Raw genomic sequence first — 27,740 nt, 5'->3', positions numbered from 1 at the left:
ACATTTACATTTTAGTCATTTAGCAGATGCTCTTATCCAGAGCGACTTACAGTTAGTGAGTGCATACATTTTTTATTTTTCATACTGGCCCCCCGTGGGAATCGAACCCACAACCCTGGCGTTGCAAACGCCATGCTCTACCAACTGAGCTACATCCCTGCTGGCCATTCCCTCCCCTACCCTGGACGACGCTGGGCCAATTGTGCGCCGCCCCATGGGTCTCCCGGTCACGGCCAGCTACGACAGAGCCTGGATTCGAACCAGGATCTCTAGTGGCACAGTTAGCACTGCGATGCAGTGCCTTAGACCACTGCGCCACTCGGGAGTACTACTGTATCAATATGCTTTGACCATTACAGTCTACAATCCAGGGTTACTCCAAGCAGTTTAGTCTCCTCAACTTGCTCAATTTCCACATTATTCATTCTGAGATGTAGTTGAGGTTTAGGGTTTAGTGACTGATATGACTGTTGTGCCAAAACGACACATCAAATATACTGAGTCAATGTAAGCATTTTCATTTACTCTCTAAAGCACAACATTAAAGTGTGACAGCAATAGACACTTCAAATGATCCAAATATGTTTTATTAGAACCTACTGTAACACCTCCTAATATGAAATATTCAACTAGAGCACTTCTCTGGTAAGGCTAGATGGATGACAGAGTACACATTGGGAAGTCTAAAGCTGCTGAAGACACAGTGGAGAGAGAGAGAGAGAGAAGATGGTCCAAGGCCGACTGCTTAGTGCTTGGATCGAGCTTCACCCAGCAAACGGTGGTACTCCCTTAGCCTGCAGTGAGAGAGTTAGTTAATTGACAACAAAAAACACAGTTAACACTCAAGAAGCCTTCTTGAAAATGTTCTACTTATTTGGACACAGACCTGACAGCATTGATCTTGATGAATCCAGAGGCGTCACACGGGTCGTAGTCGCCCTGCACGTCCATACTGGGGAAAGAAGAGGGGTGTAAGGCAAGTTAGTGTGTAGGTTTATGTGGTTGGGAAATAGCTCATACAACTGATTATTCTCAGCTGAACAAGTGATTCAACACCCGTCTAGCCCACAGGAGACGTAGAATGGTGAATTACATTTTTAACCACAGGAATAATTGTATCATTGATGTTCCACTCTTTGTAAAATGTGAAATTGATTTGTCTCAATGCATTTGCTATTTATGTTTGTGATTTCAGAGGAAAAAACTACCACAAATACACAGACAAACAGGCACACAAGTCAGTTGTAGACAACATCCCAGTTGTGTATCAACTCCTAAGTAGATTAAATGTAGAGGAAATTGATTTAACCTGATGTTTTTCTGTCTGTAACCACTCTTTTGTAAGCAACTCCTGTGATGTAACCATGGTGCCTGTGAACATATTCTATTATATAGGCCTCTTGTGGCTCGGTCCTTTCTCCTTCTCCGTGTGTGTATTTGTAAAGGTGTGAGAGAGAGTGTGTATGTGCTCTAGGTAATTACAGTCATTTCTACCTGCAGCGCTGACCCCCTCCCACCCTTTGCTCCTCCTCCACTGAGCCCCAGCTGCTAATCTAAGACCTGCACTCATCCTTCAGAGACAAACCGCGCAGGAGGAAATCAAAGAACGACAGAATAAAGATGACACAGAGAGAAGAAAAGCAGATGCCATCAACTACTCTCAAAACAAGGCTCCCTGTCTAACTAACTACCATCTTATGAGTGGCGTCTATGGGACGTTGAATGGCTGTGGAAGCTGGTTTCCAACACCTATCAGGCAACATTGTGACATTTGTCCCAGATCAATGCAGCGTGTGTGGTGCCGTACCACTGTATTAATGACACTGTTGAGAAGATGCAGCTAGCCGGCCGCCAGGGTCTTACAGTCTAAGCCTGGGTTTGGAGGGTTAAATGGTGTGTGTGTGTGAGAGCGGGGCAGTTCTTCAGGTGGTATAAGTAGACTTTGGGCCACAATGGGATCATTCACAGGACACTCAGCCCATCTGTTACCTCAGAATAGTGCCCTTAAGGACTCCTCCAGTGCAACCCAACACTCAGTCCCTCCGACGTCAAATCCAACAGGAGTGTGTGTGTGTGTGTGTGTGTGAGAGAGAGAGAGAGAGACAGAGATCGAGTGTGTGCGTGTGAGAGTGATTGTGTGTGTGTGTGTGTGTATGAAAGAGAGAGAGCGGTCGAGCTCTCAGCTGCACACCTCCCCCTGCTTAACTAGCATGAAACCTGTGCTTTGGCCCTAAAAGCAGAGCTCTCTTCTCCATTGGCTGGAAATGCCATTAGCTGTGGCTGGGAGATAGAAGGGGGCATATGGGGGCTTTGCTTGGGTCAGCACTAAGCCAGCCCAGGGGGTATAGAGGGCATGGGGGGTCAGGGGCCTGAATGGACTCACTTTTCCACAGCTAAAAGGCCATTGGGGGGGGGGGGGGGGGGGGGCGGAGAGGAGAGGGCCCTCCAGAAATTGAGCTTGACACCCCTGCTCCACACTCTGATGTCGTTGTAGCCAGTGTCCATTTATTGTTGGTGTGGGGTCAGTGGAGGACGAAGCCAAGTGACCCGAGAAAACAATGGAGATACTGCATATATGATTATACTGTACCCAGAGCCAGAGCTAATGGGCATGCACACAATGCTATAGGTCCTTACCTGACCAGTTCCTCGTTGTAGAGTGATTTGGGCGACTCACGGCCCAGGATGTAGACCTGGCCCTTGAAGACAGACAGTTGCACCTTGCCCTCCACGCTCTCCTGGGACTTGTCTATGCAGTGCCGCACAAACTCACACTCCGGACTGTACCAGAAACCTGGGGACAACAAGGAAATAAGGAATTCGATTTTAGATAAAGGGACACTTGGTTTCATGAACGGAGGAAAGCAGCCCCCCACTCCTCTCCTACCAACTCCAGCTCACAGGGATGTTATGGGCTTCCTTAAGCCCCCATTAGAAGCCTGACTCAATGGTGCACATTTGTGACCCCCCCACCCCCCTCAACCCCATCCTCCTTTCTCCTCCCATTACACCCCTCATGTTAGTGCTCGTCCCATCGCTCCAGGTAAAGCTCACACCCCTCCCCCTCCTCCCCAGTCTTGCCCTACCCAGGTGATCTGTTCTGTCTGGCTGAGGGACATCTGGACGAGGGGGGGTGATGGGTGGGGCGGTAGAGGGTAAATAAGACCATCTCCATGGGGTGGCTTGCTCGCTTTTCCATGCCCTTCCACCTCACTAGCTATCTCCATCCCAAGAATAGTGCCGGGGATGCAGGTAGCTTAGTGGGTAAGAGCGTTGTGCCAGTAACCGAAAGGTCGCTGGTTCTAATCCCCGAGCCGACTAGGTGAAAAATCTGTCGATGTGCCCTTAAGCAAGGCACTTAACCCTAATTGCTGATGTAAGTCGCTCTGGATAAGAGCGTCTGCTAAATGACTAAAATGTAAATGTAAGAACAACCCGCTCACCCTTTCTCTTCCCACTGAATCTGCACTGGGGTGAGTATCATACAGTCAGGACAGGACTGAGTGGATGGATCCAGCCACAGCTGTCATCTCTCGCTGTTTTGTTTAGTGAATCCTCTGTGCCTTTGGCACATGCAGTGGGCCACGTAAGGACCAAGCCGAGACAGTGGTATTTCAAGCTTTAAGACCATAATGAGTTTAATTTATGCCCCCCTTTTGGAGGGTGCTAGCTAGCGCCTGTACCTCGGTGGCGCTCACTCTCCCTGGTCTCTCTGCATGGCCAGCTCCCTCCTCCCATGAGGGTTTAATTGCAGTGGCTCAGTAATCAGTCTCTAATGGCTGTGATGCTATTATAGGGATGAAGGCAGGCCAGCCGGGGGACAGGCAGGCTGGGGGATTAGGACACCTGAGCCAGGCGGACAGGCAGCTAGGCCGCAGTCATTCAGTCACAGAGATACACAACACACCACTTCTAGTGACACAGTCATTCCTCACCTATCAATCACCGTGATGACCACTGTGTGAGGTGTTCTGGCACAAAATGGCTGCCGTCTGCCATTCGTCACCCATGTCAGGTGGGTGCTACACATTGTTATGTATTTTGCATAATTTAACCTATTTATCATCAATGTAAGGTGATTTGAAAGCAAGGGGAAATTATATAAGGCTGGATAGAGACAGCTTTTGACCAATCATTTTGTGATTGCCCACCCCTTGCCCAATCCACCATTTCTGAATGTTATGTGAGCATTGTTTTAATGTTTGGGGTTTAACTTGCGGTATTCTCCAAACGTACCGTTGTAAAGCATCTCAGAGAACTTGACTCCCAGGCCCTGTTTGATCCTCCTGACCTCTCGGTCCATGGTGAAGGTCTCTATGTCCAGGTGAGCGTGGTAGAGGATGGTGCCTCCTGGGGTCTCATAGATACCTGGGGGAGCACACAAACATACACACAGAACAAGGTGAGGAAGAAAAGGTGTAGAGACACATTGCCTTTCAAAATAGTGAATCGAATCCCAGTGCTGACGGGGGAGGGGGGGCAACCGAAGGGTTGTTGGCATCAATATCTCAGGTGCCACCTACAGCTGATGTTCCCTTGAGCAAGGAACTTAAACCCCTAAAAACTGCTCATTGCACTGCGGCTGCCCTCTGCTTCAGCTTCTCCAACCTGATGTGTGTTTGTGTGTACACTCAGGGGCCAGTTTATTACGTACACCGTTCACGAAAATGGCTCACTCCTAAAGACAGTGAGTCACATGGCCGTGGCTTGCTATATAAAGCAGGCAAACAGGCATCGAGGAATTCAGTTACTGGTCGATTGAACTTTAGAACGGGCAAAACGAGTGACCTAAGTGACTTTGAGCGTGGTATGATCATCGGTGCCAGGCGCGCCGGTTCCAGTATCTCAGAAATGGCCGACCTCCTAGGCTTTTCATGCACGACAGTGTCTAGGGTTTACAGAGAATGGTGCAAGGGCAAACAAAAAACATCCAGTCAGCGTCAGTCCTGTGGGCGAAAACAGCTCATTGATGAGAGGTCGAACGAGAATGGCAAGAATCGTGCAAGCTAACAGGAGGGCCACAAACAGGCAAATAACGGCGCAAGTACAACAGTGGTGTGCAGAACGGCATCTCGGAACACACAACTCGTCGGTCCTTGTCACGGATGGGCTATTACAGCAGACGACCACGCCGGGTTCCACTCCCATCACCTACACTGAACAAAAATATAAAAAACGCAACATGCAACAATTTCAAAGATTTTACTGAGTTACAGTCCATATAAGGAAATCAGTCATTTAAATACATTCATTAGGCCCTAATATATGGATTTCACATGACTGGGAATACAGATACCTTTTTTAAAAAGGTAGGGGCGTGGATCAAAAAAACAGTCAGTATCTGGTGTGACTACCTTTTGACTCATGCAGCACAACACATCTCCTTCGCATGGAGTTGATCAGGCTGTTGATTGTGGTCTGTGGAATGTTGTCCCACTCCTCTTCAATGGCTGTGTGAAGATGCTGGATATTGGCGGGAACTGGAACACGTTGTCGTACACGTCGATCCAGAGCATCCCAAACATGCTCAATGAGTGACATGTCTGGTGAGTATGCAGGCCATGGAAGAACTGGGACATTTTCAGCTTCCAGGAATTGTGTACATATCCTTGCGACATGGGGCCGTGCATTATTATGCTGAAACATGAGGTGATGGTGGCGGACGAACGGCACAACAATGGGCCTTGGGATCTCATCACGGTATCTCTGTGCATTCAAATTGCCATTGATAAAATGCAATTGTGTTCATTGTCCGTAGCTTATGCCTGCCCATACCATAACCCCACCGCCACCATGGGGCACTCTGTTCACAACATTGACATCAGCAAACTGCTCGCCCACACGCGGTCTGTCATCTGCCCGGTACAGTTGAAACCGGGATTCAACCGTGAAGAGCACAATTCTCCAGCGTGCCAGTGGCCATCGAAGGTGAGCATTTGCCCACTGAAGTCGGTTACGACGCCGAACTGCTGTCAGGTCAAGACCCTGGTGAGGACGACAAGCACGCAGATGTGCTTCCCTGAGACGGTTTCTGACAGTTTGTGCAGAAATTATTCGGTTGTGCAAACCCACAGTTTTATCAGCTGTTCGGGTGGCTGGTCTCAGACGATCCCGCAGGTGAAGAAGACGGATGTGGAGGTCCTGGGCTGGCGTGGTTACACGTGGCCTCCAGTTGTGAGGCCGGTAGGACGTACTGCCAAATTCTCTAAAACGACGTTGGAAGTGGCTTATGATAGAGAAACAAACATACAATTCTCTGGCAACAGCTTTGGTGGACATTCCTGCAGTCAGCATGCCAATTGTACACTCCCCCAAAACTTGAGACATCTGTGGCATTGTGTTGTGTGACAAAACTGCACATTTTAGAGTGGCCTTTTATTTTCCCCAGCACAAGGTGCACCTGTGTAATGATCATGCTGTTTAATCAGCTTCTTGATATGCCACACCTGTCAGGTGGATGGATTATCTTGGCAAAGGAGAAATGTTCACTAACAGGGATGTAAACAAATTTGTGCACAACATTTGAGAAATAAGCTTTTTGTGAATATGGAAAATCTCAGGGATATTTTATTTCAGCTCATGAAACATGGGACCAACACTTTACATGTTGCGTTTATATTTTTGTAGAGTATATTTTGGTGTACCTAATAAACTGGCCACTGAATGTATGTATGTATATCGGGGGGTTGGATAAAAAAACAAAATACATTTCTATCTCGCGTGGACATAAAGTATATCTTATATTCTGCTCCATCAGAACTTGGGGGCCATGGCGTTTCCTGTGTCCATGATAACCTCATCGTCCTTCCTTCCAGGACCAACTCAACTCAGACAGCTCTATTAGGCACCAGCCATCTTCACCCTCCTCCACTGTGGCTGACAGACAGGTCAGCACCACGGTATCTCACCCCATTCAGAATGAGCCTGTCGTGGGCAAATGACAGGGTAGGAAGCCCCCACCTGCCCAGATCTAGGACCCGGGCTCTCCCTACCCTGCAATTTACCCCTATTGCACTGTTGAGGGGGACGGAGGGGGGAGAGGGGGGTGACAAGAGAAATGAAGCAGTCACTCAGCGGTCTGTCTTATGAGGTGAAGGAGGAGAAGAAAATAATGCCAAAAAATGAGACAGGAGCAGAGGAAAGAAGAGCAGAGTTTATATGTTTCTCCAAATATGCTAAACCACTGGGACATCTCTGTTTAATCAACTACGGTTTGCATGCATAGGCAGCATTAACAGAATAGATTGAAGGATGATATTCCTGTGGTGGAAGCCCTTCATCCTTTTCCATTACTTCAGTCTCTGTGATTTCACATCTGTGGATGGGCCTTACATTGAGTGTTGTTAAAAGAGTACCTTTCTAAGTTCTATACAATTATTGTCTTAGATGTAGCCTACCTGAAGGTGAGAGGGGATGGGGGACCCAAACATAATCTGAAAATTGAGAAGCATTTACACAGCACCGGCTGCCCAAAAGAGGACTTAGCAAAACTACTAATCATCTAAACCTCAAAAAGTGGCAATCTGAGCCACTAAGACTGGGTTTAGTGGAGAGGGCAACATATGGCAAAACAGGGCAATTTCTGCTGTCACCATCTGATAAAACAGTTAAAACTGCCCTCTAACCCAATTTACCTTAAGCACCCAAAATTCAGCAGTTAGCCTTTTAGTGTTCATTTGTCTAAGCTAGCCTATCTTACCTTAGCTAAACCAACCATGGCTTAGTTAAATTTAGGCAGACAAAAGGCCAGTGATTTCCAGGCATTAATCTTTTAAACAGTTTCTCTGTCTCTAGGCCAACTCTGCTAGAGGGGGTAGAGGGGTTAAGACTAATCATTAACCCTACCTGGGCTGAGCTGGTGCATGCCTTTGGGAATCCAGCCCACGTACACTAAAATTGCTTCCTTATGCTGTCAAATCAGTCCATTGCGCGCGAGATGGCGCTGTCGACAAAGATTAAACGTCTTTGAGCAAGCAAACACTGGAGAGCCAGTGGTCGAGCGAGCAGAGGATGCGTCCGGCGAGCGCACAGGCAGCGGGGGCGCGCAAATTAAATTTAAATCGCAAACGTGACTGAGTGAGCAGAACATCATTGCCGCACGCAAACTATTAAATTCGAGGGCAGAGATTTTTGTTTTGTTTTGCAGAGACACTTAATACATGTCAAGACTCAGAAGTTACTGCGCTCTCATAAATACATCGCATCCCCACATGGATTTCTCTTCACACCCCAAAAAATCTTGCTCTTGCAACCTTTAACTATCATTTTATTAGAGGTCAAGATTCTAGCCAATGAACATGGTCGTCATTAGTTAGTGAACACAGTCACAAATGCATCATTATTATGACTAAATTCAGCCTATTTCTACAATCTCTTTTTAAAATCTGATTTAAAACATAACCCTAACAACAACACTGCTAACCATATGCCTAACCCTAACGTTAAATCAAGACCAAAAAGCTAATTTTAGTTTTTTTTTTTTCAATTTTTACGATAAAGTCAATTTTTACTATGTGGAATTTTTACTATGTGGTTGTTATCAAGTGGAAACCGGATTTTGACGATGAAAGGCAAGGTGATGGTGAAGTAGGGACGATGGCCGACAAAAAGGTAAGCGCGATAGTTTTTCAGTAGAGAACCTAACCAACTATGATTTCAATATTGAAATGTAAGTAGTTAGCTAGTTATTTGGTCTTCTGTTATTAAAGCAGGCTATTGATTAGGCAAGCTAGGTTTGCGTCAGGTAGCAGCTAGTTAATTAACGTTTAACCACATAAGTTACCAGTATCTTTGGTTTTTACCAAAGGGGTTAGTATGGAAGGAGGAATGTGACCAGCATGACTGGGAGGGAGAGGCAGGGTGATAACATACAGGGAAGGCCCTCACTGCATCCTTTGAGATACAGTCTTGATTACTTTTACTCTGGCAATTTTTGTGCAGTTACAATAAAAGAGAATGACCTCCAACCATCTTCTCTCTCTCTCCATCCCTCTCCGTGCAGGCCCACTTTCACTATGTGTTGGGGAACAGGAGGTTGGCGGCACCTTAATTGGGGAGGACGGGCTCCTGGTAATGGCTGGAGCAGAATAAGTGGGATGTTATCAAATACATCAAACATGGTTTCCATGTGTTTGATGCCATTACATTCGCTCCGTTCCAGCCATTATTATGAGCCGTCCTCCCCTCAGCAGCCTCCACTGGTGGGGAAGTTGTTCTCTGCATAGCTGACAGAGATAGGAGATGCAGGAGTCCACTCTGTTCCAAGTACCTTGGCTCTCCTCTATGCACAGCACTCCGGTGACTTCCTGCAGGTAACCATGACTTCTATCAATCACCCCTGTAACTTAATAATTAGTTGTACTTTGACGCTGTATGGAGGCATTATTATTAGTCACAGAGACGATTACATTTTATTGACTTTGACCAACTGAAGTCTATTTGGTTAGAAATATTGTTCTATACAGAGGATGGTTCTATACTGAATGTGTACAAGTAGGTTAGGTAAGGGATAAAGTGAATCTATAGGAGGATAGCGCTCCACAACAAGGGTTGGGCATGAAATGACAGCAGGCTGTTCAACACTGAGCCATACTGACTGATGAGTGGCGTGGATTGGTACAGCTCGCCTAAGTCCCACATAGTATGTTATCACTCATTTGGTTAAATGATTATCCATAGTTGCCTCGGTTGATACAGCAGCAGTCTTTAAATGGACTGTTACCTTCAATGCAACACTAGGATGTTAAGAGTTCAATTGGAGTTCAAAAGTTATGACATTTGCTATTTTGTACCCTCTCACTGCAGTTGTTCTCAGGAGACAGGTCAGTGTGTGTGTAGAGAACATATGTCTGACAAGGTGGAGTCAGGCTTTTACTTCATCACCCTGGACAACTACACCTACGACCTACGAGGCAGAGGACGCCAAGTTTGGACCTGTGAGTCACCTTTGACCTTGACATAACTTTCTTCTAAGGCTTTTGGGGTCATGGGTGTTCCCTAACTCATCTTGTGCCTTACACAACTCAGCACATATGTATCCCTCCACCTGCCTCAATGTCGATGTACATGTTGTGTTGGCGTAGTTACCAAACCAGTGGGAGGAGGTATTGTCCCAGTGTGATCTCAAACAGTTGCTGTGCCAACACCATGCCTGACGACAACCAGATGATTTTCCTCCACCCTGGATCACGGTAAACACACTCCTATTGTCTCTCTCTGTGTATGTTTGTTGCGCATGAGAGCATGCGTAATGGGTCTGTATATGCAAGTGTGTGTGTAGTGTAGGATATACGTTGTGTATATGAGTCTATTCAGTCTGTATATCCCCTGTATTAAAGGCCCGTGTTTTGTTTGCACACACTTTTCTTGTGTGTGATTTAGTGCAGTGTTTTGTGACCTCTCTCTCTCATGTGGTGCTCCCCAGACCTGTGTTTTCGAGGCAGGGATGGACTACACTGTTCTCCCCAGACCTGTGTTTTCGAGGCAGGGATGGACTACACTGTTCTCCCCAGACCTGTGTTTTCGAGGCAGGGATGGACTACACTGTGCTCCCCAGACCTGTGTTTTCGAGGCAGGGATGGACTACACTGTTCTCCCCAGACCTGTGTTTTCGAGGCAGGGATGGACTACACTGTTCTCCCCAGACCTGTGTTTTCGAGGCAGGGATGGACTACACTGTTCTCCCCAGACCTGTGTTTTCGAGGCAGGGATGGACTACACTGTGCTCCCCAGACCTGTGTTTTCGAGGCAGGGATGGACTACACTGTTCTCCCCAGACCTGTGTTTTCGAGGCAGGGATGGACTACACTGTTCTCCCCAGACCTGTGTTTTCGAGGCAGGGATGGACTACACTGTGCTCCCCAGACCTGTGTTTTCGAGGCAGGGATGGACTACACTGTGCTCCCCAGACCTGTGTTTTCGAGGCAGGGATGGACTACACTGTTCTCCCCAGACCTGTGTTTTCGAGGCAGGGATGGACTACACTGTTCGTCTGAGCTTGCCCCTCTACTCTGCACTCTACACACTCATCGATTCGGTTAGTTCCCACACACACTGTTAAACACCTAGACACAATTGAGACTTTTGCGTAAATCATGCATTGATGTTGCTTGAATAAAAATTTGAGCTATAAGGATTTTAAGGTGGGATTCAGCCCTTCGACTCCATACTAAATTGAATTATATCTTCTGTATCTTTCTGTCCTCTATAGATTGTGCTGATGCCCCACTGTAAGAACCTGCAGCCTTATTTATAAACATTGCGTACATTTCACACTACATTTCTGCATGCACCGTTTCTGAAAAGTCTGCGCACGTACAAAAATATTGAGATTTATAAACTTGCCGCACGCCATACATACACATGTTTCCCATTATAAATCAGACCTGTCATAAAACTGGGTGCGTGAACCTGCATTATAACTCCGCCTGAAACGCCCTCATTCACCTTTTATGGTAACAATAACGCCCTTTATTTTCTGTAATTTGGAACTATTGGCATTAGGCCACGGCATGCAAAACACCAATTGTTGTTCAATACTTTGTTTATCAATAGATTATTAGGTTTCTATGTCCTGCCTACATAAGCTACCGGTCTATTTACTGTGTTGGCAGGATATTTGAATCATTAGCAGTAACTTATGCTTTATCTGGAAAATGACTGTCAGTTTCTAAAAGAGAAAACAATGGCAAATTGTCGTGGACCTGTCTGCAGAACGTTTGAATAAAAAATACAAATAAAAACCCCAACATAAATATGATGGACTGCCTGTGAATTCAGCAACATTTTCGAAGGCAGGCAAAACAAAATAATGCAATTACAGTAGCTTACTAAGGCCTACTTCAATGAAAAATATCAACTGTTCACCTGCTAAGTTCTACAGTATACCAGTATTATAAACTGCGCTGCCTATATTGCAAAACTTGAAATACAAATAGCCTATCTATTTACTAGGCCCAATTAAATGAGAGATCCGGATGATAATTTGTTGTATGGCTCCTTCGGGAATATGAACCCATCACGGCCAGAAAAGGTGAGGAATTTATTCTGCAATGGTTATAAAAATAAAATAAATAGGAAAAAGATAACTATGTCTAATTATTTTAGATTCTAAAAACAAAACACAGATTTTCGCTCTTCTCAGTAACGGTAAATGGCTGCATTCTTAATGTTTTCTATGAATAAGCTCTTCATCATATCCCCGATTTGCACAAAATACAGTACTTATTTGCCAGCTTGCAATATAATATTTCAACCACTAGGAGATGTGATTACGCATGGTCTAAAACTTGCGAGGAGGTGAGCCTATTCTCACGTCAAGTACAACTTTTATAAATGCTAACTTTTGTGTGAAAACTGGCACACGCACATTTTGGGGTATATTTTGTATGTAAGCACAGTTTAAAAATGAGACCCCTGGAGATCTTCACTGGTTGTGAGGGAGGTGACGTGTCCACAAACAGTGCCTGGGACACGTTCCAGTTTTACCGCCGTCTGGAGAACAGCCAGAGTGTGGTCAAGACCCCCTCCACAGACCTCCGCCGCAACTTAATCTTTAGCGCGTCTGCTCTGCTGCACCAGGGAGCTAAAGGTGTGGCACTGCACTACCAACAGTCATGTACTGTATGACCACTTAAACATACATGTATGCTCATTTATGTTTCTCTTAACTAAAGATCTAAGGAAGGTTTCTTATGGTTCAATAATACGGACGAATGGCGTGGATTGTACACCTCTGCTCAGTCCCATAGTGACGTCTGCCATTACATATTGAGGCAATCATGCAACAGCTCTGTGCCATTTTATCTTTCCTCGATTCCTTGCATCCTTTCGGTGTCTCCTAAAACCCCATCGGAGAAGAGGATCCAAGGTTCCTCCCCTCAGACCTCCAATGGGTTCTGAGAAGGATGCGAGTAGAGAAGAAGTGAGGAGCTGAGATTAATTGCGACAGAGCTCATGTCATTGTTTTAGGTGGACGCTTATGTTGAATGATACATTTTCTGTGTGCACATATATCGTTGTTCTACTTTCCACAAATGGCTCTGGTAACATTTGATCTGATGAGACTCCCTCTGCGATTTGACTCCTGTACTACTGCCTGTACTCAAAACCTCCAATGGAAATAATTTCATAGACAATGGTAGGCCCTAATCAGACCATTACTATAAAACAAATCAGTTTTCCTCAGTTAAATGTTTGGTGAATGCATGCCATTGCTTTGTCCTCAGTTCCCCTTTGAATGCTGTGTGTACCATGACGACATGTTAACCTGAGTTTAGTTGGTTAATCAATAATTTCAGTTTACATTCTATTATTTGGCACTGGTTATGTACTGTTAACGTAGCAGGTTCTCCCATTCGTGTCTCCATACAATTCCAAACCCCATATGCTGTGTGTGTGTGCTCTTGGGCTGAATAAATACCCTAAATATTGGATCCTGCCTTCATCTCAATTCCTGCACTCTTACCTACTAGCCCACTTGTCCTTCCTTTCTTTCCAATGTTATTATCGTTATGCAATTATTATTTGTGTACACTACCCACATGTTATTCCCAACACAATGGAGTCATTATATTTAGCTATATTAAATTATGGCCAGGACCTAGTGTATGATGAATTAACTTGTTAGACCACATCCACCTTATGCCCATAATCAGACAAACAAGTAATTAGCTAGCTAACTTTAGCAAGTAGATTCCACTCAACTCGTACAGTATAGCTATTTAATTACTTTGCTTATGTATGAAGTTTAAGCTGGGTTTCCCAAGACGTTTGGCGCCGGCTAGCAAGCTAAAGAAGTGGCTCTGAAGCGCATCTGTTCGACGTCATGCACCCAAGAAAACTCAACAACACTGGACTGGCCAAGGGCAAGCGTTTGTTAGTTCGGTCATCACTCCAGTGTAAGGTTTCTAGACATGCCCCAGTCTCTAAGCTCGCCCCCCACCAGCCTGAAATCCAATCGACAAAAAACAGAAATTGAAACCAAAAGGTGCCACGACTTGAGAGAGCATATTGAGAAATTGAGAGGGAAAACTTGACAAAGACGTGACTATTGTTGGTGGACACTGATGCTTTCAAATACATTTTTTACACATTTGAGCCATGTTTCTTTCCTTACGGTTCTTTTTTATTTTTTTATACAGGCATTTTTGGGGGGATCTGCGGCAATGATGTTTCTTCTCGCCCAAAGTCAAACTTGCAAGCTCAAGTTTGTCCTGTCCCATCGTCTGCGCTCTCGACTCATCTTGCTCGACACTGGATTTACGAAGGTGATTTCACGCGATTTCCTGCTTTGCATGTTTCTCTGATCAAGAATCAAACACTGTGAGCAGCATGGATTAAGTCTACAAATCAACACAATCTCACAGGCGTGCGTACACACACACTTCAGAATTGTTTTTTTTTTTTTTTATTCAACTAGTCCTACATTCTTGGAACAAAAACGGTTTAAGTTGGTCTGATAGCTATCTAACCAGTCCGAAAAAACTACAAAATATATAAATATTTTTTCATAACAAATACATTTTCTTTCCATAACGTATCAATTAAACCAGTTAATCATCACAATAAAGTTCTCTACAAATCCTCTGTACAACATGGTCCGCCACATAGTGGAGAGGTTAGAGCTCATACAACGGTTGACAGGTCTTAAATACAGTACCAGTCAAAAGTTTGGACACACCTACTCATTCCAGGGTTTTTCTTTATTTTTACTATTTTCTACATTGTAAAATAATAGTGAAGACATCAAAACTATGAAATAACACATATGGAATCATGTAGTAACCAAAAAAGTTTGAGATTTTTCAAAGTAGCCACCCTTTGCCTTGATGACAGCTTTGCACACTCTCAAACAGCTTCATGAGTGGTCCTCTGTAGCTCAATTGGTAGAGCATGGCACTTGTAACGCCAGGGTAGTGGGTTCGATCCCCAGGACCACCCATACGTAAAAATTTATGCACGCATGACTAAGTCGCTTTGGATAAAAGCGTCTGCTAAATGGCATATTATTTTTAGTATTATGAGGTAATCACCTGGAATTCATTTCAATTAACAGGTGTGCCTTCTTAAAAGTTAATTTGTGGAATTTATTTCCTTCTTAATGCGTTTGAGCCAATCAGTTGTGTTGTGACAAGGTATGGGTGGTATACAGAAGATAGCCCTATTTGGTAAAAAGGCCATGTCCATATTATGGCAAGAACAGCTCAAATAAGCAAAGAGAAACGACAGTCCATCATTACTTTAAGACATAAAGGTAAGTCAATCCGGAAAATTTCAAGAACTTTGAAAGTTTCTTCAAGTGCAGTCACAAAAACCATCAAGCACTATGATGAAACTGGCTCTCATGAGGACCGCCACAGGAAGGGAAGACCCTGAGTTTCCTCTGCTGCAGAGGATAAGTTAATTAATTAAATGCACCTCAGATTGCAGCCCATATAAATGCTTCTGAGTTTAAGTAACAGACACATCAACATCTACTGTTCAGAGGAGACTGCATGAATCAGGCCTTCATGGTCGAATTGCTGCAAAGAAACCACTACTAAAGGACACCAATAAGAAGAGACTTGCTTGGGCCAAGAAACATGAGCAATGGACATTAGACCGGTGGAAATCTGTCCTTTGGTCTGGAGTCCAAATTTGAGAATTTTGGTGACACGGTCTGTGATTTATATAGAATTCAAGGCACACTTAACCAGCATGGCTACCACAGCATTCTGTAGCGATATGCCATCCCATCTGGTTTGCACTTGTGGGACTATCATTTGTTTTTCAACAGGACAATGACCCAAAACATACCTCCAGGCTGTGTAAGGGCTATTTGACCAAGAAGGAGAGTGATTGAGTGTTGCATCAGATGACCTGGCCTCCACAATCACCCGACCTCAACCCAATTGAGATGGTTTGGGATGAGTTGGACCGCAGAGTGAAGGAAAAGCAGCCAAAAAGTGCTCAGCATATGTGGGAACTCCTTCAAGACTGTTGGAAAAGCATTCCAGGTGAAGCTGGTTGAGAGAATGCCAAGAGTGTGCAAAGCTGTCATCAAGGCAAAGGGTGGCTATTTGAAGAATCTCAAATATAAAATATATTTTGATTTGTTTAACACTTCGTTGGTTACTACATGATTCCATATGTGTTATTTCATAGTTTTGATGTCTTCACTATTATTCTACAATGTAGAAAATAGTAAAAATAAAGAAAAACCCTGGAATGAGTAGGTGCGTCCAAATTTTTGACTGGTACTGTACATCATTGAATGTTTTCATGAGAACTGACAACATTCTTGATAATCATTTCCATCCAACACCTTCTTGACCCCACTCCCCAAGACATACAAATAAATGAAACATTCAGTCTGTCAACTATTCAATCCTTTCTGGCATCTTTTGTGCAAACACTGTGGCTTATCCCCCCAACAAACACAATCGGTACTAGTTATTTACCCCCGTCAAACCTCACACTCCTCTTCCCATTTCTGTGGAGAAAATAAACTCTGATCTTTTGTGAAGCCAAGGGGGAGAAAAGTGGCCTTCCCATTTTCCAATTTCTACCTGCCACTCTGGTGTGTTGGCGAGTCAATTTGCCAGTCCGGTTATTGTGAGGAGTAGAATGGCAGTGTGGCGGCGGCTGGGGCCGCTGGGGGATTGAGTGACATGCTGTCTAATATGAGACAGGGCCACAAACATCTTGGCCCCTCACAGCCCCTAAACATGCTGTAGTGACACCGGTAGAGTAGCAATAAGGGAGGGTTCTGAGAAGTTTTGTTTGACGGAGGGGAATTAGAAGTCACGCTGAGGAGTGGACGATTGCCAAGATGGAGTGTGTTCATTGTGTCCTCCATGACACTTTTATGCAAGTGGAATAGCAAGTGTCCCCTTTTAGCACTGAGATAAAATGACTGCAATTGCCTGAAAGCACTAGATGTGACAGGAAGCTTTACAAATGGAAATGACATGAGCGTTAGCATTTATGGAGTAGGTACTGTATGTCTTTGTGCTAGCTTATCTATGAATGTATTAGGGATGTGCACGGTTATTCGAATATCCGAAGGGACGCCAGTATTCAAATACTTGTGAGAAAAGATATAGGCCTATTTTAACACTGAAAAGGCTTTAAAATATCCATGTGACATTTTTACATACTACAAGGATATACCATGACATTTCAAATGATTCATTTAATAGAACAACAAACATTTCAATGTAGTTATGATGTGCGCAGCATAAAAAGACCGGCAGCCTTCACTGTGTAGCTTGTTGTTTATGTTGTCCAATCAAAGCGGCTCAATGTGTAGAAAGTGCAGTGAGAGTTCACTAATGCAATGCAAGATGGAATAAAATTACGGAATTAAAAGTAAATGAAAAGGCGTAGGCTGTTTTATCTGAATGGGGTTGGGAGAAAGCGCAGCATGTAGCCTCAATTAGCCTAGCTAATTGTCCAGACAGGCACTGTTATATGGGATGATAAATAACATTGCGGCTGCTACTAGTTAGCTAGTCTTGGCTGTAGCCGAGTTGCCTTGGCTAATGTTACTTCAGCTCCGTCTCCCTCCGTCTGCTCGGCTCGCTCCCATCTCACACATACCTGCCCCTCTGAAGCTGCAGCAATAGACTTCCAGGGTCTCTCCCTCGCGCAGCAGTGCTCAGGTTAAAAACCCACGTATTTTCAATATCCAGATATTCAACAAAAATGTATGATACTATTCGAATAGTGAAATTATTTCAAATCCCCATCCCTAGAATGTACAGTTGAAGTCGGAAGTTTACATACACTTAGGTTGGTGTCATTAAAACTAGTTTTTCAACCACTCCACAAATTTCTTGTTAACAAACTATAGTTTTGGCAAGTCGGTAAGGACATCTACTTTGTGCATGACACAAGTAATTTTTCCAGCAATTGTTTACAGACAGATTATTTCACTTATGATTCACTGTATCACAATTCCAGTGGGTCAGAAGTTTACATACACTAAGTTGACTGTGCATTTAAACAGCTTGGAAAATTCCAGAAAATGATGTCATGGCTTTATAAGCTTCTGATAGGCTAATTGACATCATTTGAGTCAATTGGAGGTGTACCTGTGGATTTATTTCAAGGCCTACCTTCAAACTCAGTGCCTCTTTGCTTGACATCATGGTAAAATCAAAAGAAATCAGCCAAGACCTCAGAACAAAAATTGTAGACCTCTGGTTCATCCTTGGGAGCTATTTCCAAATGCCTGAAGGTACCACGTTCATCTGTACAAACAATAGTATAAACACCATGGGCCATCACAAAGCCCTGACCTCAATCCTATAGAACATTTGTGGGCAGAACTGAAAAAGCGTGTGCGAGCAAGGAGGCCCACAAACCTGACTCAGTTACACCAGCTCTGTCAGGAGGAATGGGCCAAAATTCACCCAACTTATTGTGGGAAGCTTGTGGAAAGCTACACGAAACGTTTGACCCAAATTAAACAATTTAAAGGCAATGCTACCAAATACTAATTGAGTGTATGTAAACTTCTGACCCACTGGGAATGTGATGAAAGAAATAAAAGCTGAAATAAATAATTCTCTCTACTATTATTCTGACATTTCACATTCTTAAAATAAAGTGGTGATCCTAACTGACCTAAGACAGGGAATTTTTACTAGGATTAAATGTCAGGAATTGTGAAAAACTGAGTTTAAATGTATTTGGCTAAGGTGTATTTGGCTAAACTTCCAACTTCAACTGTATGTGTGTGTTTGTCCACCTCCATAAAAGAGAAGTACATGTTAACCAAACCTAGTGAGATACAGTATTGGACAAAATGTCAATTTTCTTCCTATTCAATACACCTTTATTTATCCTTTCAGGGGCTCTTCTCTTATACACAGGCTCTCATTTCACCTCGTCATTGCCTTACCTCTAGACTTCATGCCGATGAAGCGATTCTCCACGATGTCGATCCTTCCCACTCCATGCCTCCCTCTGAGACCACAATGGAACCATTTGTTAGCAAGCTCTCTCACTAAGTACAGTAGTCAATATTTCTGTATTCTCGCCCGAACGCACCCACACTTTGCTCAAAACACTGCAGTAAGGGTTTACACACTGCCCTCGAATGGTGGAGCCATGCAGCCAATAAAGGAATCTCAATCCCATTGTAAAATAAGAGTAAAACAAAGGTAAGAGAAAGTCACTCACCCAATCTCATTGAGGTAAGAGAAGATGTCCAGCGGTGTGTCCTTGGACTTGCCCTCCTTGACATGGGTCACCTTGATGGGAACACCTGTATGGGTTGGAATGGAAGTCAGACAGTCAGTCACAGCATCAGCCTAGAGACATACTGTATCATCAGAATACTGCACTACATAGGGCTGGCACAATAATCGTATAACTGACAATTATGGACAATAACCGTGAACTAAAAACAATAATCGTCTTAGTATAGTGCCTTTAGAAAGTATTCACACACCTTGACTTTTTCCACATTTTGTTGTTTTACAGCCTACATTTAAAATGGATAAAATTGAGATTTTCTGTGACTGGCCTACACACAATACCCCATAATGTCAAAGTGGAATTTCTAATTTTTTACAAATTAATAAAAAATGAAAAGCTGAAATGTCTTGAGTTAATAGGTATTCAACCCCTTTGTTATGGCAAGCCTAAATAAGTTCAGGAGTACAAATTTGCTTAAGTCACATAATCAGTTGCATGGACTCTGTGTGCAATAATAGTGTTAACATGATTTTTGAATGACTACCTCATCTCTCTACCCCACACATACAATTATCTGTAAGGTCCCTCAGTCGAGCAGTACATTTCAAACACCGATTCAACCACAAAGACTAGGGAAGTTTTCCAATGCTTTGCAAAGGGCACCTATTGGTAGAAGGATACAAAAATGTAAAGCAGACATTGAATATCCCTTTGAGTGAGCATGGTGAAGTTATTAATTACACTTTGGATGTTGAATCAATACACCCAGTCATGTGGCAAAGCAATTCACTTTTTGTCCTGAATACAAAGTGTTATGTTTGGGGCAAATCCAATACAACACATTACCGAGTACCACTCTACATATTTTCAAGCATAGTGGTGGCTGCACCATGTTATGGGTATGCTCGTAATCATTAAGGACTGGGGAGTTGTTATGATGAGTTTCTGGTATTGAGAAGTTCAGGATGCAAGAGAGTATGTTACACAGATGGAGATTGGATTCAGTCATTATTTAATGGTCACAATATTGGATTCAATGACAGGGGGTACGGACATATCCTCCTGCCATCTGAATGACTTCCATACAAAATCTCTCAGCTTATATAAGCAGGGCGGCAGGTAGCTTAGTGGGTGAGAGCGTTGTGCCAGTAACCGAAAATCGATGTGCCCTTAAGCAAGGCACTTAACCCTAATTGCTCATGTAAGTCGCTCTGGATAAGAGCGTCTGCTAAATGACTAAAATGTAAATGTAAATATAACGCCCTTCCAATCTACTTTTATCTTACACAGTTGCTAACCATCATTGATTGTCACTCATCTACCACCATATCATCCACCTACTTGGTTTCATGTGGCACCCTAGCCAGGCCATTCCATCACGCACCCATCCTAAGATTAGCAACAGTGGCCCCCAATCTATCTTGGCACACTGACCTTCTGTTACTCACTCGTGACACCACTAACACATGGCTTGTCCTTGTTCTCTGTCCACATACCGATTATGATCTCTCCATACATTAATGAATATTGTATCACAAATCATCATAACAGGAGTTTTTCAGGATAAAAAAGAAACTAAATGGAGCTAAGCACAGGCAAAATCCTAGAGGAAAACCTGGTTCAGTCTGCTTTCCACCAGACAGTGGGAGACAAATTCAAAGGCCAAATAAAATAAAAATTTATTTGTCACATGCGCCGAATACAACAGGTGTAGACCTTAGTGAAACGCTTACTTACAAGCCCTTAATCAACAATGCAGTTTTAAGAAAGAATACACAAAAAAAGTAATAAAAGTAACAAATAATTAAAGGGCAGCAGTAAAATAACAGTAGTGAGGCTATATACAGGGGGTACCGGTACTGAGTCAATGTGTGGGGGCACCGGTTAGTCGAGGTAATTGAGGTAATATGTACATGTAGGTAGTTATTAAAGTGACTATGCATAGATAATAAACAGAGAGTAGCAGCAGCGTAAAATAGGGAGGGGGAGGGGGCAATGCAAATAGTATGGGTAGCCATTTGATTAGATGTTCAGGAGTCTTATGGCTTGGGGGTAGAAGCTGTTTGGAAGCCTCTTTGACCTAGACTTGGCGCTCCGGTACCGCTTGCCATGCAGTAGCAGAGAGAACAGTCTATGACTAGGGTGGCTGGAGTCTGACAATTTTTAGGGCCTTCCTCTGACACCGCCTGGTATAGAGGTCCTGGATGGCAGGAAGCTTGGCCCCAGTGATGTACTGGGCCGTACACACTACCCTCTGTAGTGCCTTGCGGTCGGAGGCTGAGCAGTTGAAATACCAGGCAGTGATGCAACCAGTCAGAATGCTCTCGATGGTGAAGCTGTAGAACCTTTTGTGGATCTGAGGACCCATGCCAAATCTCTCCTTAGGGGGAATAGGTTTTGTCGTGCCCTCTTCACAACATATCTACACTGGAGTTGCTTACCAAGAAGACAGTGAATGTTCCTGAGTGGCCGAGTTACAGTTTTGACTTAAATCTACATTAAAAGATATGGTAAGATCTGATAATGGTTGTCTAGCAATGATCAACAACCAAATTTGATAGCGCTTGAAGAATTGTGAAAATAATACAAAATGTTGCACAATCCCAGTGTGGAAAGCTCTAAGAGATTTACCCAGAAAGACTCACAGCTGTAATATCTGCCAAAGGTGCTTCTACAATGTATTGACTCAGGGGTGTGAATACTTATGTAAATGAGAAATGTGTACTTCATTATGGGGTATTGTGTGTAGATGGTTGAGAAAAAATTATTGAATCCATTTTGAATTCAGACTAACACAACAACATGTGGCATAAGTAACAGGGTATGAATACTTTCTGAAAGCATTTTAGGAGAAGGGAAATTCAACGTTATATTGAAGTAGGTCCAAGAGGCTTCTGAACAGCTTCTACCCCCAAGCCATAAGACTCCTGAACATCTAATCAAATGGCTACCCAGACTATTTGCATTGTAAGTAAGCATTTCACTGTAAGGTCTACACCTGTTGTATTCGGCGCATGTGACAAATAACATTTGATTTGATATAGTTTACCCAATAGCAGTTTTTCATTTTTACATGAAGTGGGTAAACTTGGAAAATCATTTTACGAGCAGAATGACAATGGTTGGGAGGAGAAGCTTCATTTCCCAAAAGTTCTAAGCAGTCAACATCAGTTGTCACTAAAGCTGTGTTTTATTCATTATACATGTTATAAATAATTTTCAAAGATGCATTACAAGCTCAAAACATTACTTCTACAAAAATGACAATGGCCATTTGCATGACAATTAATCGTTACCCAAAATTCCATAATCCTAAGAACCCTATTACAGTAAGGTCATTCATCTTAACAATACTGTTCTCTTACAGTTTCAAATCTGATCTTGTCACATTCAGCACTTTGACTAAAAGCTAATTTTGTATTTGGACGTGGGCTGTATTTGGGCCAGAGTTAAACTAGTTTCCAATATATTGCACTTGGATGGATCTGATCGAGTCAATTTATATAGCCAAAAATTGTCATTACATTTCCATGTACACCTATTAGTTTAATGTTCACTAAAAACAAACTGTGAAGAGACTGATTCCCAGGCACTGAACACAATTCACGAGGGAGATGGTAGAGACCATGAACAGAAAGAGTGGAGAAAGAGAGATTTGGATGTGGGGGAATGTGGAGGAATGAGTGGGGGGGGGGGGGGGTGTTAATAGTAGAATACTCCAATGGGACGTGGTGAGAAGTACTAACACATTCAAAATCCCTGGTCATTTGAAGGCTGTGAAATTGCAGGCAGGCCCTTTCCTAATTGAATTACACACCCTGGCTTTGTGTCATCCATACCTTTTCTACCAATAGCCTCGCACTGTGGAGTGTGTGTGTGTGTGTGTGTGTGTGTGTGTGGGTGGGTGGGTGGGTGGGTGGGTGGGAGAAACGCATGGGATAATGCATCAACCATTCTTAAATGAGCGCGCACACACACACACACACACACACACACACACACGTGCTCGCCAATCAACCCCCATCACCAATTTTTATACAAAGACTAAACCGATATATAAATCATTGTAATTTACTTGCTTATTCATAGTATTCATTAGGTTGAAATGAGCAACAGAGAGGCCAAAGGTGGAGGAAGTGCAATAGACTGGGACATAGGCAGGGGAGGTGTAGATGTAGGTGGGTGGGGGGGGGGCTCAAAGAGCTTTGAAGACAGACACGGAGGATAGAAAAAAAAAAAAACATCTGCTGATAGTCACTCCTCCATCCATCCGGCGCTCATTAGCATTTAGCATGCTTGCAGTTGCCAATCAAGTCCCGGCGAAAAAGCAGCACTCCTGGTTGCCTTTCAATGGGCCCCAATGTAAGCACTGTTGGAATGACACGTAAAGGACTTGACAAAATATTTTTAGACAAGGGCTTTGTCACTCGCCCATTCCCATATCCCGAGAATCCTTGGCCCCTGAGGAAAACTCTGAGCTGGAGAGGGCACACGGATAGTGCTCCGACAAAGCCCCCTGATCCCCCAAATAGTTAATAATTAGATTAAAAGTTCAAATAAATGAAGTGAGGGTGTGAACACGGGAGCCGGGCCTCTCGTCCTCCTCTCCTCCATCTCGCGGGGTCTATCATTCACTGGGCCTTTCTTTTCCCTCACAGCCCTTTTCTTCAGCGCTGAAGTGAACAGTGCAGACAATGGGACAGCAGACACAGTTGTAGGAAAAATGACTGCTTTACAGTTTTCCTCTGTCTCTTTTTCCTTTCCCCCTCTTTCAATGAAAGAAAGAGAGATAAAAAAAAAAGAACTGCTGCTGAAGAAAAAATGGTAGTAGTTAAAATGATTTATAATCAATGAGAAAGCATGGTGAAAAAAGGCTGGTGGGAGATGATGGAAGAGAATGAAATTAAACATTCTTGCGCTGATCTTGTGCTTGAAGGGGAGGAGTAAGTTAGAGCCGTTGTGTGAGCCACTAAAACAGCTTTTGTAATCGTCACTCAATAAGGGGAGAGAAAATAACTATGAAAGCATATTGCAAAGGGCCGAGGCGAAACCAGGTTATACAATGACATCATAGTTTCATATTCCCATTACCAGTTTCATTGTTTCCTGAACCTTCTTTCAAATGAGGATTTAACAGTTGTCCATAAACTTTATTCGTTGCCTCCATTTAAAAAAAATCAGATAAATCTCAAATAAACCCCACAAACCTTCAGAGTCGCATAAAACAGCACCCAGATACAAACGTAAATTACAGTTGAAACCTGCACCCACTTTCATGCCATCATTTTCTGAAATGTTCCAAGCTGTTTAAAAGCACACTAAACTTCTGACCCACTGGAATTATATTATACAGTGAATTATAAGTGAAATAATCTGTCTGTAAACAATTGTTGGAAAAATTACATGTGTCATGCACAAAGTAGATGTCCTAACCGACTTGCAAGGGGCACCACCAAGCAAGCGGCACCATGAAGACCAAGGAGATCTCCAAACAGGTCAGGGACAAAGTTGTGGAGATGTACAGATCAGGGTTGGGTTATAAAAAAATATCCGAAACTTTGAACATCCCACGGAGCACCATTAAATCCATTATTAAAAAATGGAAAGAATATGGCACCACAACAAACCTGCCAAGAGAGGGCTGCCCACCAAAACTCACCGACCAGGCAAGGAGGGCATTAATCAGAGAGGCAACAAAGAGACCAAAGATAACTCTGAAGGAGCTGCAAAGCGCCACAGCGGGCGGAGACTGGAGTATCTGTCCATAGGACCACTTTAAGCCGTACACTCCACAGAGCTGAGGAGTGGCCAGAAAAAAATACATTGCTTAAAGAAAAAAATAAGCAAACACTTTTGGTGTTCGCCAAAAGGCATGTGGGTGACTCCCCAAACATATGGAAGAAGGTACTCTGGTCAGATGAGACTAAAATTTAGCTTTTGGCCATCAAGGAAAACGCTATGTCTGGCGCAAACCCAACACCTCTCATCACCCTGAGAACACCATTCCCACAGTGTAGCATGGTGGTGGCAGCATCATGCTGTGGGTATGTTTTTCATCGGCTGGGACACTGGTCAGAATTGAAGGAATGATGGATGGCGCTAAATACAGGGAAATTCTTGAGGGAAACCTGTTTCAGTCTTCCAGAGATTTGAGACTGGGACGGAGGTTCACCTTCCAGCAGGACAATGACCCTAAGCATTCTGCTAAAGCCACACTTGAGTGTTTTAAGGGGAAACATTTAAATGTCTTGGAATGGCCTAGTCAAAGCCCAGATCTCAATCCAATTGAGAATCTGTGGTATGACTTAAAGATTGCTGTACACCAGCGGAACCCATCCAACTTGAAGGAGCTGGAGCAGTTTTGCCTTGAAGAATGGGCAAAAATCCCAGTGGCTAGATGTGCCAAGCTTACAGAGACATACCCCAAGAGACTTGCAGCTGTAATTGCTGCAAAAGGTGGCTCTACAAAGTATTGACTTTGGGGGGGGGGGGGGGGGGTGAATAGTTATGCACACTCAAGTTTTCAGTTGTTTTGTATTATTTCTTGTTTGTTTCACAATAAATATATTTTTCATCTTCAAAGTGTTAGGCATGTTGTGTAAATCAAATGATACATCCCCCCCCAAAATCAATTTTAATTCCAGGTTGTAAGGCAACAATATAGGAAATATGCCAAGGGGGGTGAATACTTTCGCAAGCCACTGTAGGTTGTAATATGGCTTATTTTTCTGGCTTCGCCAGTGATTTTACCCACGCACCGCTACAGCATACGCATCCAATACATTGGTCTGCACAACTTAAAAACGCACCACTTGTAGTGATTCAGGGCTAGTCTCTATAGCCAGCCAGCAAATTACGAGCAACTGACCTTAACCTCTTCTGAGATGGAGTCTGTTTCCCTGTGCTTAACATAGGAGCTCAGCCAAGATAGCATGAAGTAATAAGGCGGCACCGTTTTCCCAACTGCATGTCCACTTCAACTTTTCATATTATTTTTTTTTGCTTTACAAGGTTGTTCCGCAACTGCCTCCACTTCTTGTTGCAAGCTTCCCCTTCTATAGATATGGTAAAGAGGTCAATGGAACTCTACCATAAATGCCATGGAAACGCGTTGGGGAAAGATGTCCAATCTCCTCATTGCCCCCCATCAAAATTACCCTACATTTAGGCTATTGTTTATATGTGTATTTCACGCTATGTTGAGTGACATATCAGAGTAGAATCCTTGTATGGATGTCAACCCCAATACATGTTCATGTCATCATCAATCAACTGCATTACAGTAAAAAATTACTTTGACTACCACTACCGATTTCTGTATGCGAGCTATGCTACCAGTTGATACGAATGGGAGTTAGCATTTAGCAGTCACTTCTTCTAAACCTGAAAAGGTTCTATATATTATGCAGTGTAAACAGCCAAATATATCCAAATCGGACTTTAGTAACCAGATTGTGGGCCTGTTACAATACATCATCATGACGAATGACGAATATCTACTTTGTTAGATCATATTTGTTGAATGTGCATTGCCGGATGAAGCATAAATCACATTTAACACAGGTCAGGACTGGACCCTAAATCATGAACCCTGGCTGAGCTATAGGACTAAGCAGTCACACTACATGGGCCTACAGTAGGATAATGAGAGATTCAGACGGAAAGACGCACACTAGGCTTGGGCGGTATCCAGATTTTAATACCTTCATACCAACCTTGTCCCATATCGGAATATTCGGTAATACCGGCACTGAACACGGGGGGTGCTGTTTTCAAATCCTACTGATACTCGTAATCCGAAGGTTAGCAATGCTAACAAGTCCATGTACATTCCCATAGAGAATGCTAACTAAATGCTAACGATCACATTGCGAACATTTTATACAGTCTCTGACCTAAACTATACAAGTAACTCAAAAACGCTACTAACAGTTTGCTCCATGCACAAAACAAATATTAGATAGCAAGGCTCTTGATCCAGGAGGGGATTCTCTGCTGTTACCAAGCGAATACTTGATTTTGGAAGAAGCTAAACAAAACATGAGCTGAAATAAAAGATCCCAGAAATGTTCCATACGCACAAAAAGCTTATTTCTCTCAAATGATGCGCACAAATTTGTTTACATCCCTGTTAGTGAGCATTTCTCCTTTGCCAAGATAATCCATCCACCTGACAGGTGTGGTATATTAATAAGCTGATTAAACAGTATGATTCATTACACAGGTGCACCTTGTGCTGGGGACAATAAAGGGCCACTCTAAAATGTGTAGTTTGTCACACAACACAATGCCACAGATGTCTCAAGTTTTGAGGGAACGTGCAATTGGCATGCTGACTGCAGGAATGTCCACAAGAGCTGTTGCCAGATAACTGAATGTTAATTTCTCTACCATAAGCTGCCTCCAACGTCGTTTTAGAGAATTTGGCAGTATGTCCAACTGGCCTCACAACTGCAGACCATGTGTAACCATGCCAGCCCAGGCATCTGGCTTCTTCACCTGCGGGATTGTCTGAGACCAGCCACCTGGACAGCTGATGAAACTGAGAAGTATTT

The 27,740-nt window shown here is 43.4% G+C and overlaps 1 protein-coding gene across 1 annotated transcript in view; it reads right to left on the bottom strand.

Annotated features, from left to right (window-relative positions):
- Positions 1-569: 569 nt before the first annotated feature.
- LOC311127375 (argininosuccinate synthase-like) overlaps positions 570-27,740 on the bottom strand; it is a 50,097-nt gene continuing 22,926 nt past the window's right edge. The window contains exons 10-15 of the mRNA XM_084159219.1: positions 19,168-19,252; positions 18,887-18,951; positions 4,237-4,368; positions 2,638-2,794; positions 887-952; positions 570-794 (exon numbers count right to left, since the gene is read on the bottom strand). Of these exons, the coding sequence (XP_084015345.1) occupies positions 746-794; positions 887-952; positions 2,638-2,794; positions 4,237-4,368; positions 18,887-18,951; positions 19,168-19,252 (554 nt within the window). The 3' untranslated portion in view covers positions 570-745. The remainder of the gene's footprint in view (positions 795-886; positions 953-2,637; positions 2,795-4,236; positions 4,369-18,886; positions 18,952-19,167; positions 19,253-27,740) is intronic.

This window comes from Coregonus lavaretus, assembly GCF_964263955.1.
Source record: "Coregonus lavaretus genome assembly, chromosome: 4".
In the NCBI taxonomy this organism is placed as follows: domain Eukaryota; kingdom Metazoa; phylum Chordata; class Actinopteri; order Salmoniformes; family Salmonidae; genus Coregonus; species Coregonus lavaretus.
Note: the sequence above shows the minus strand (reverse complement) of the source record. Positions and strands in the feature narration are given on the sequence as shown.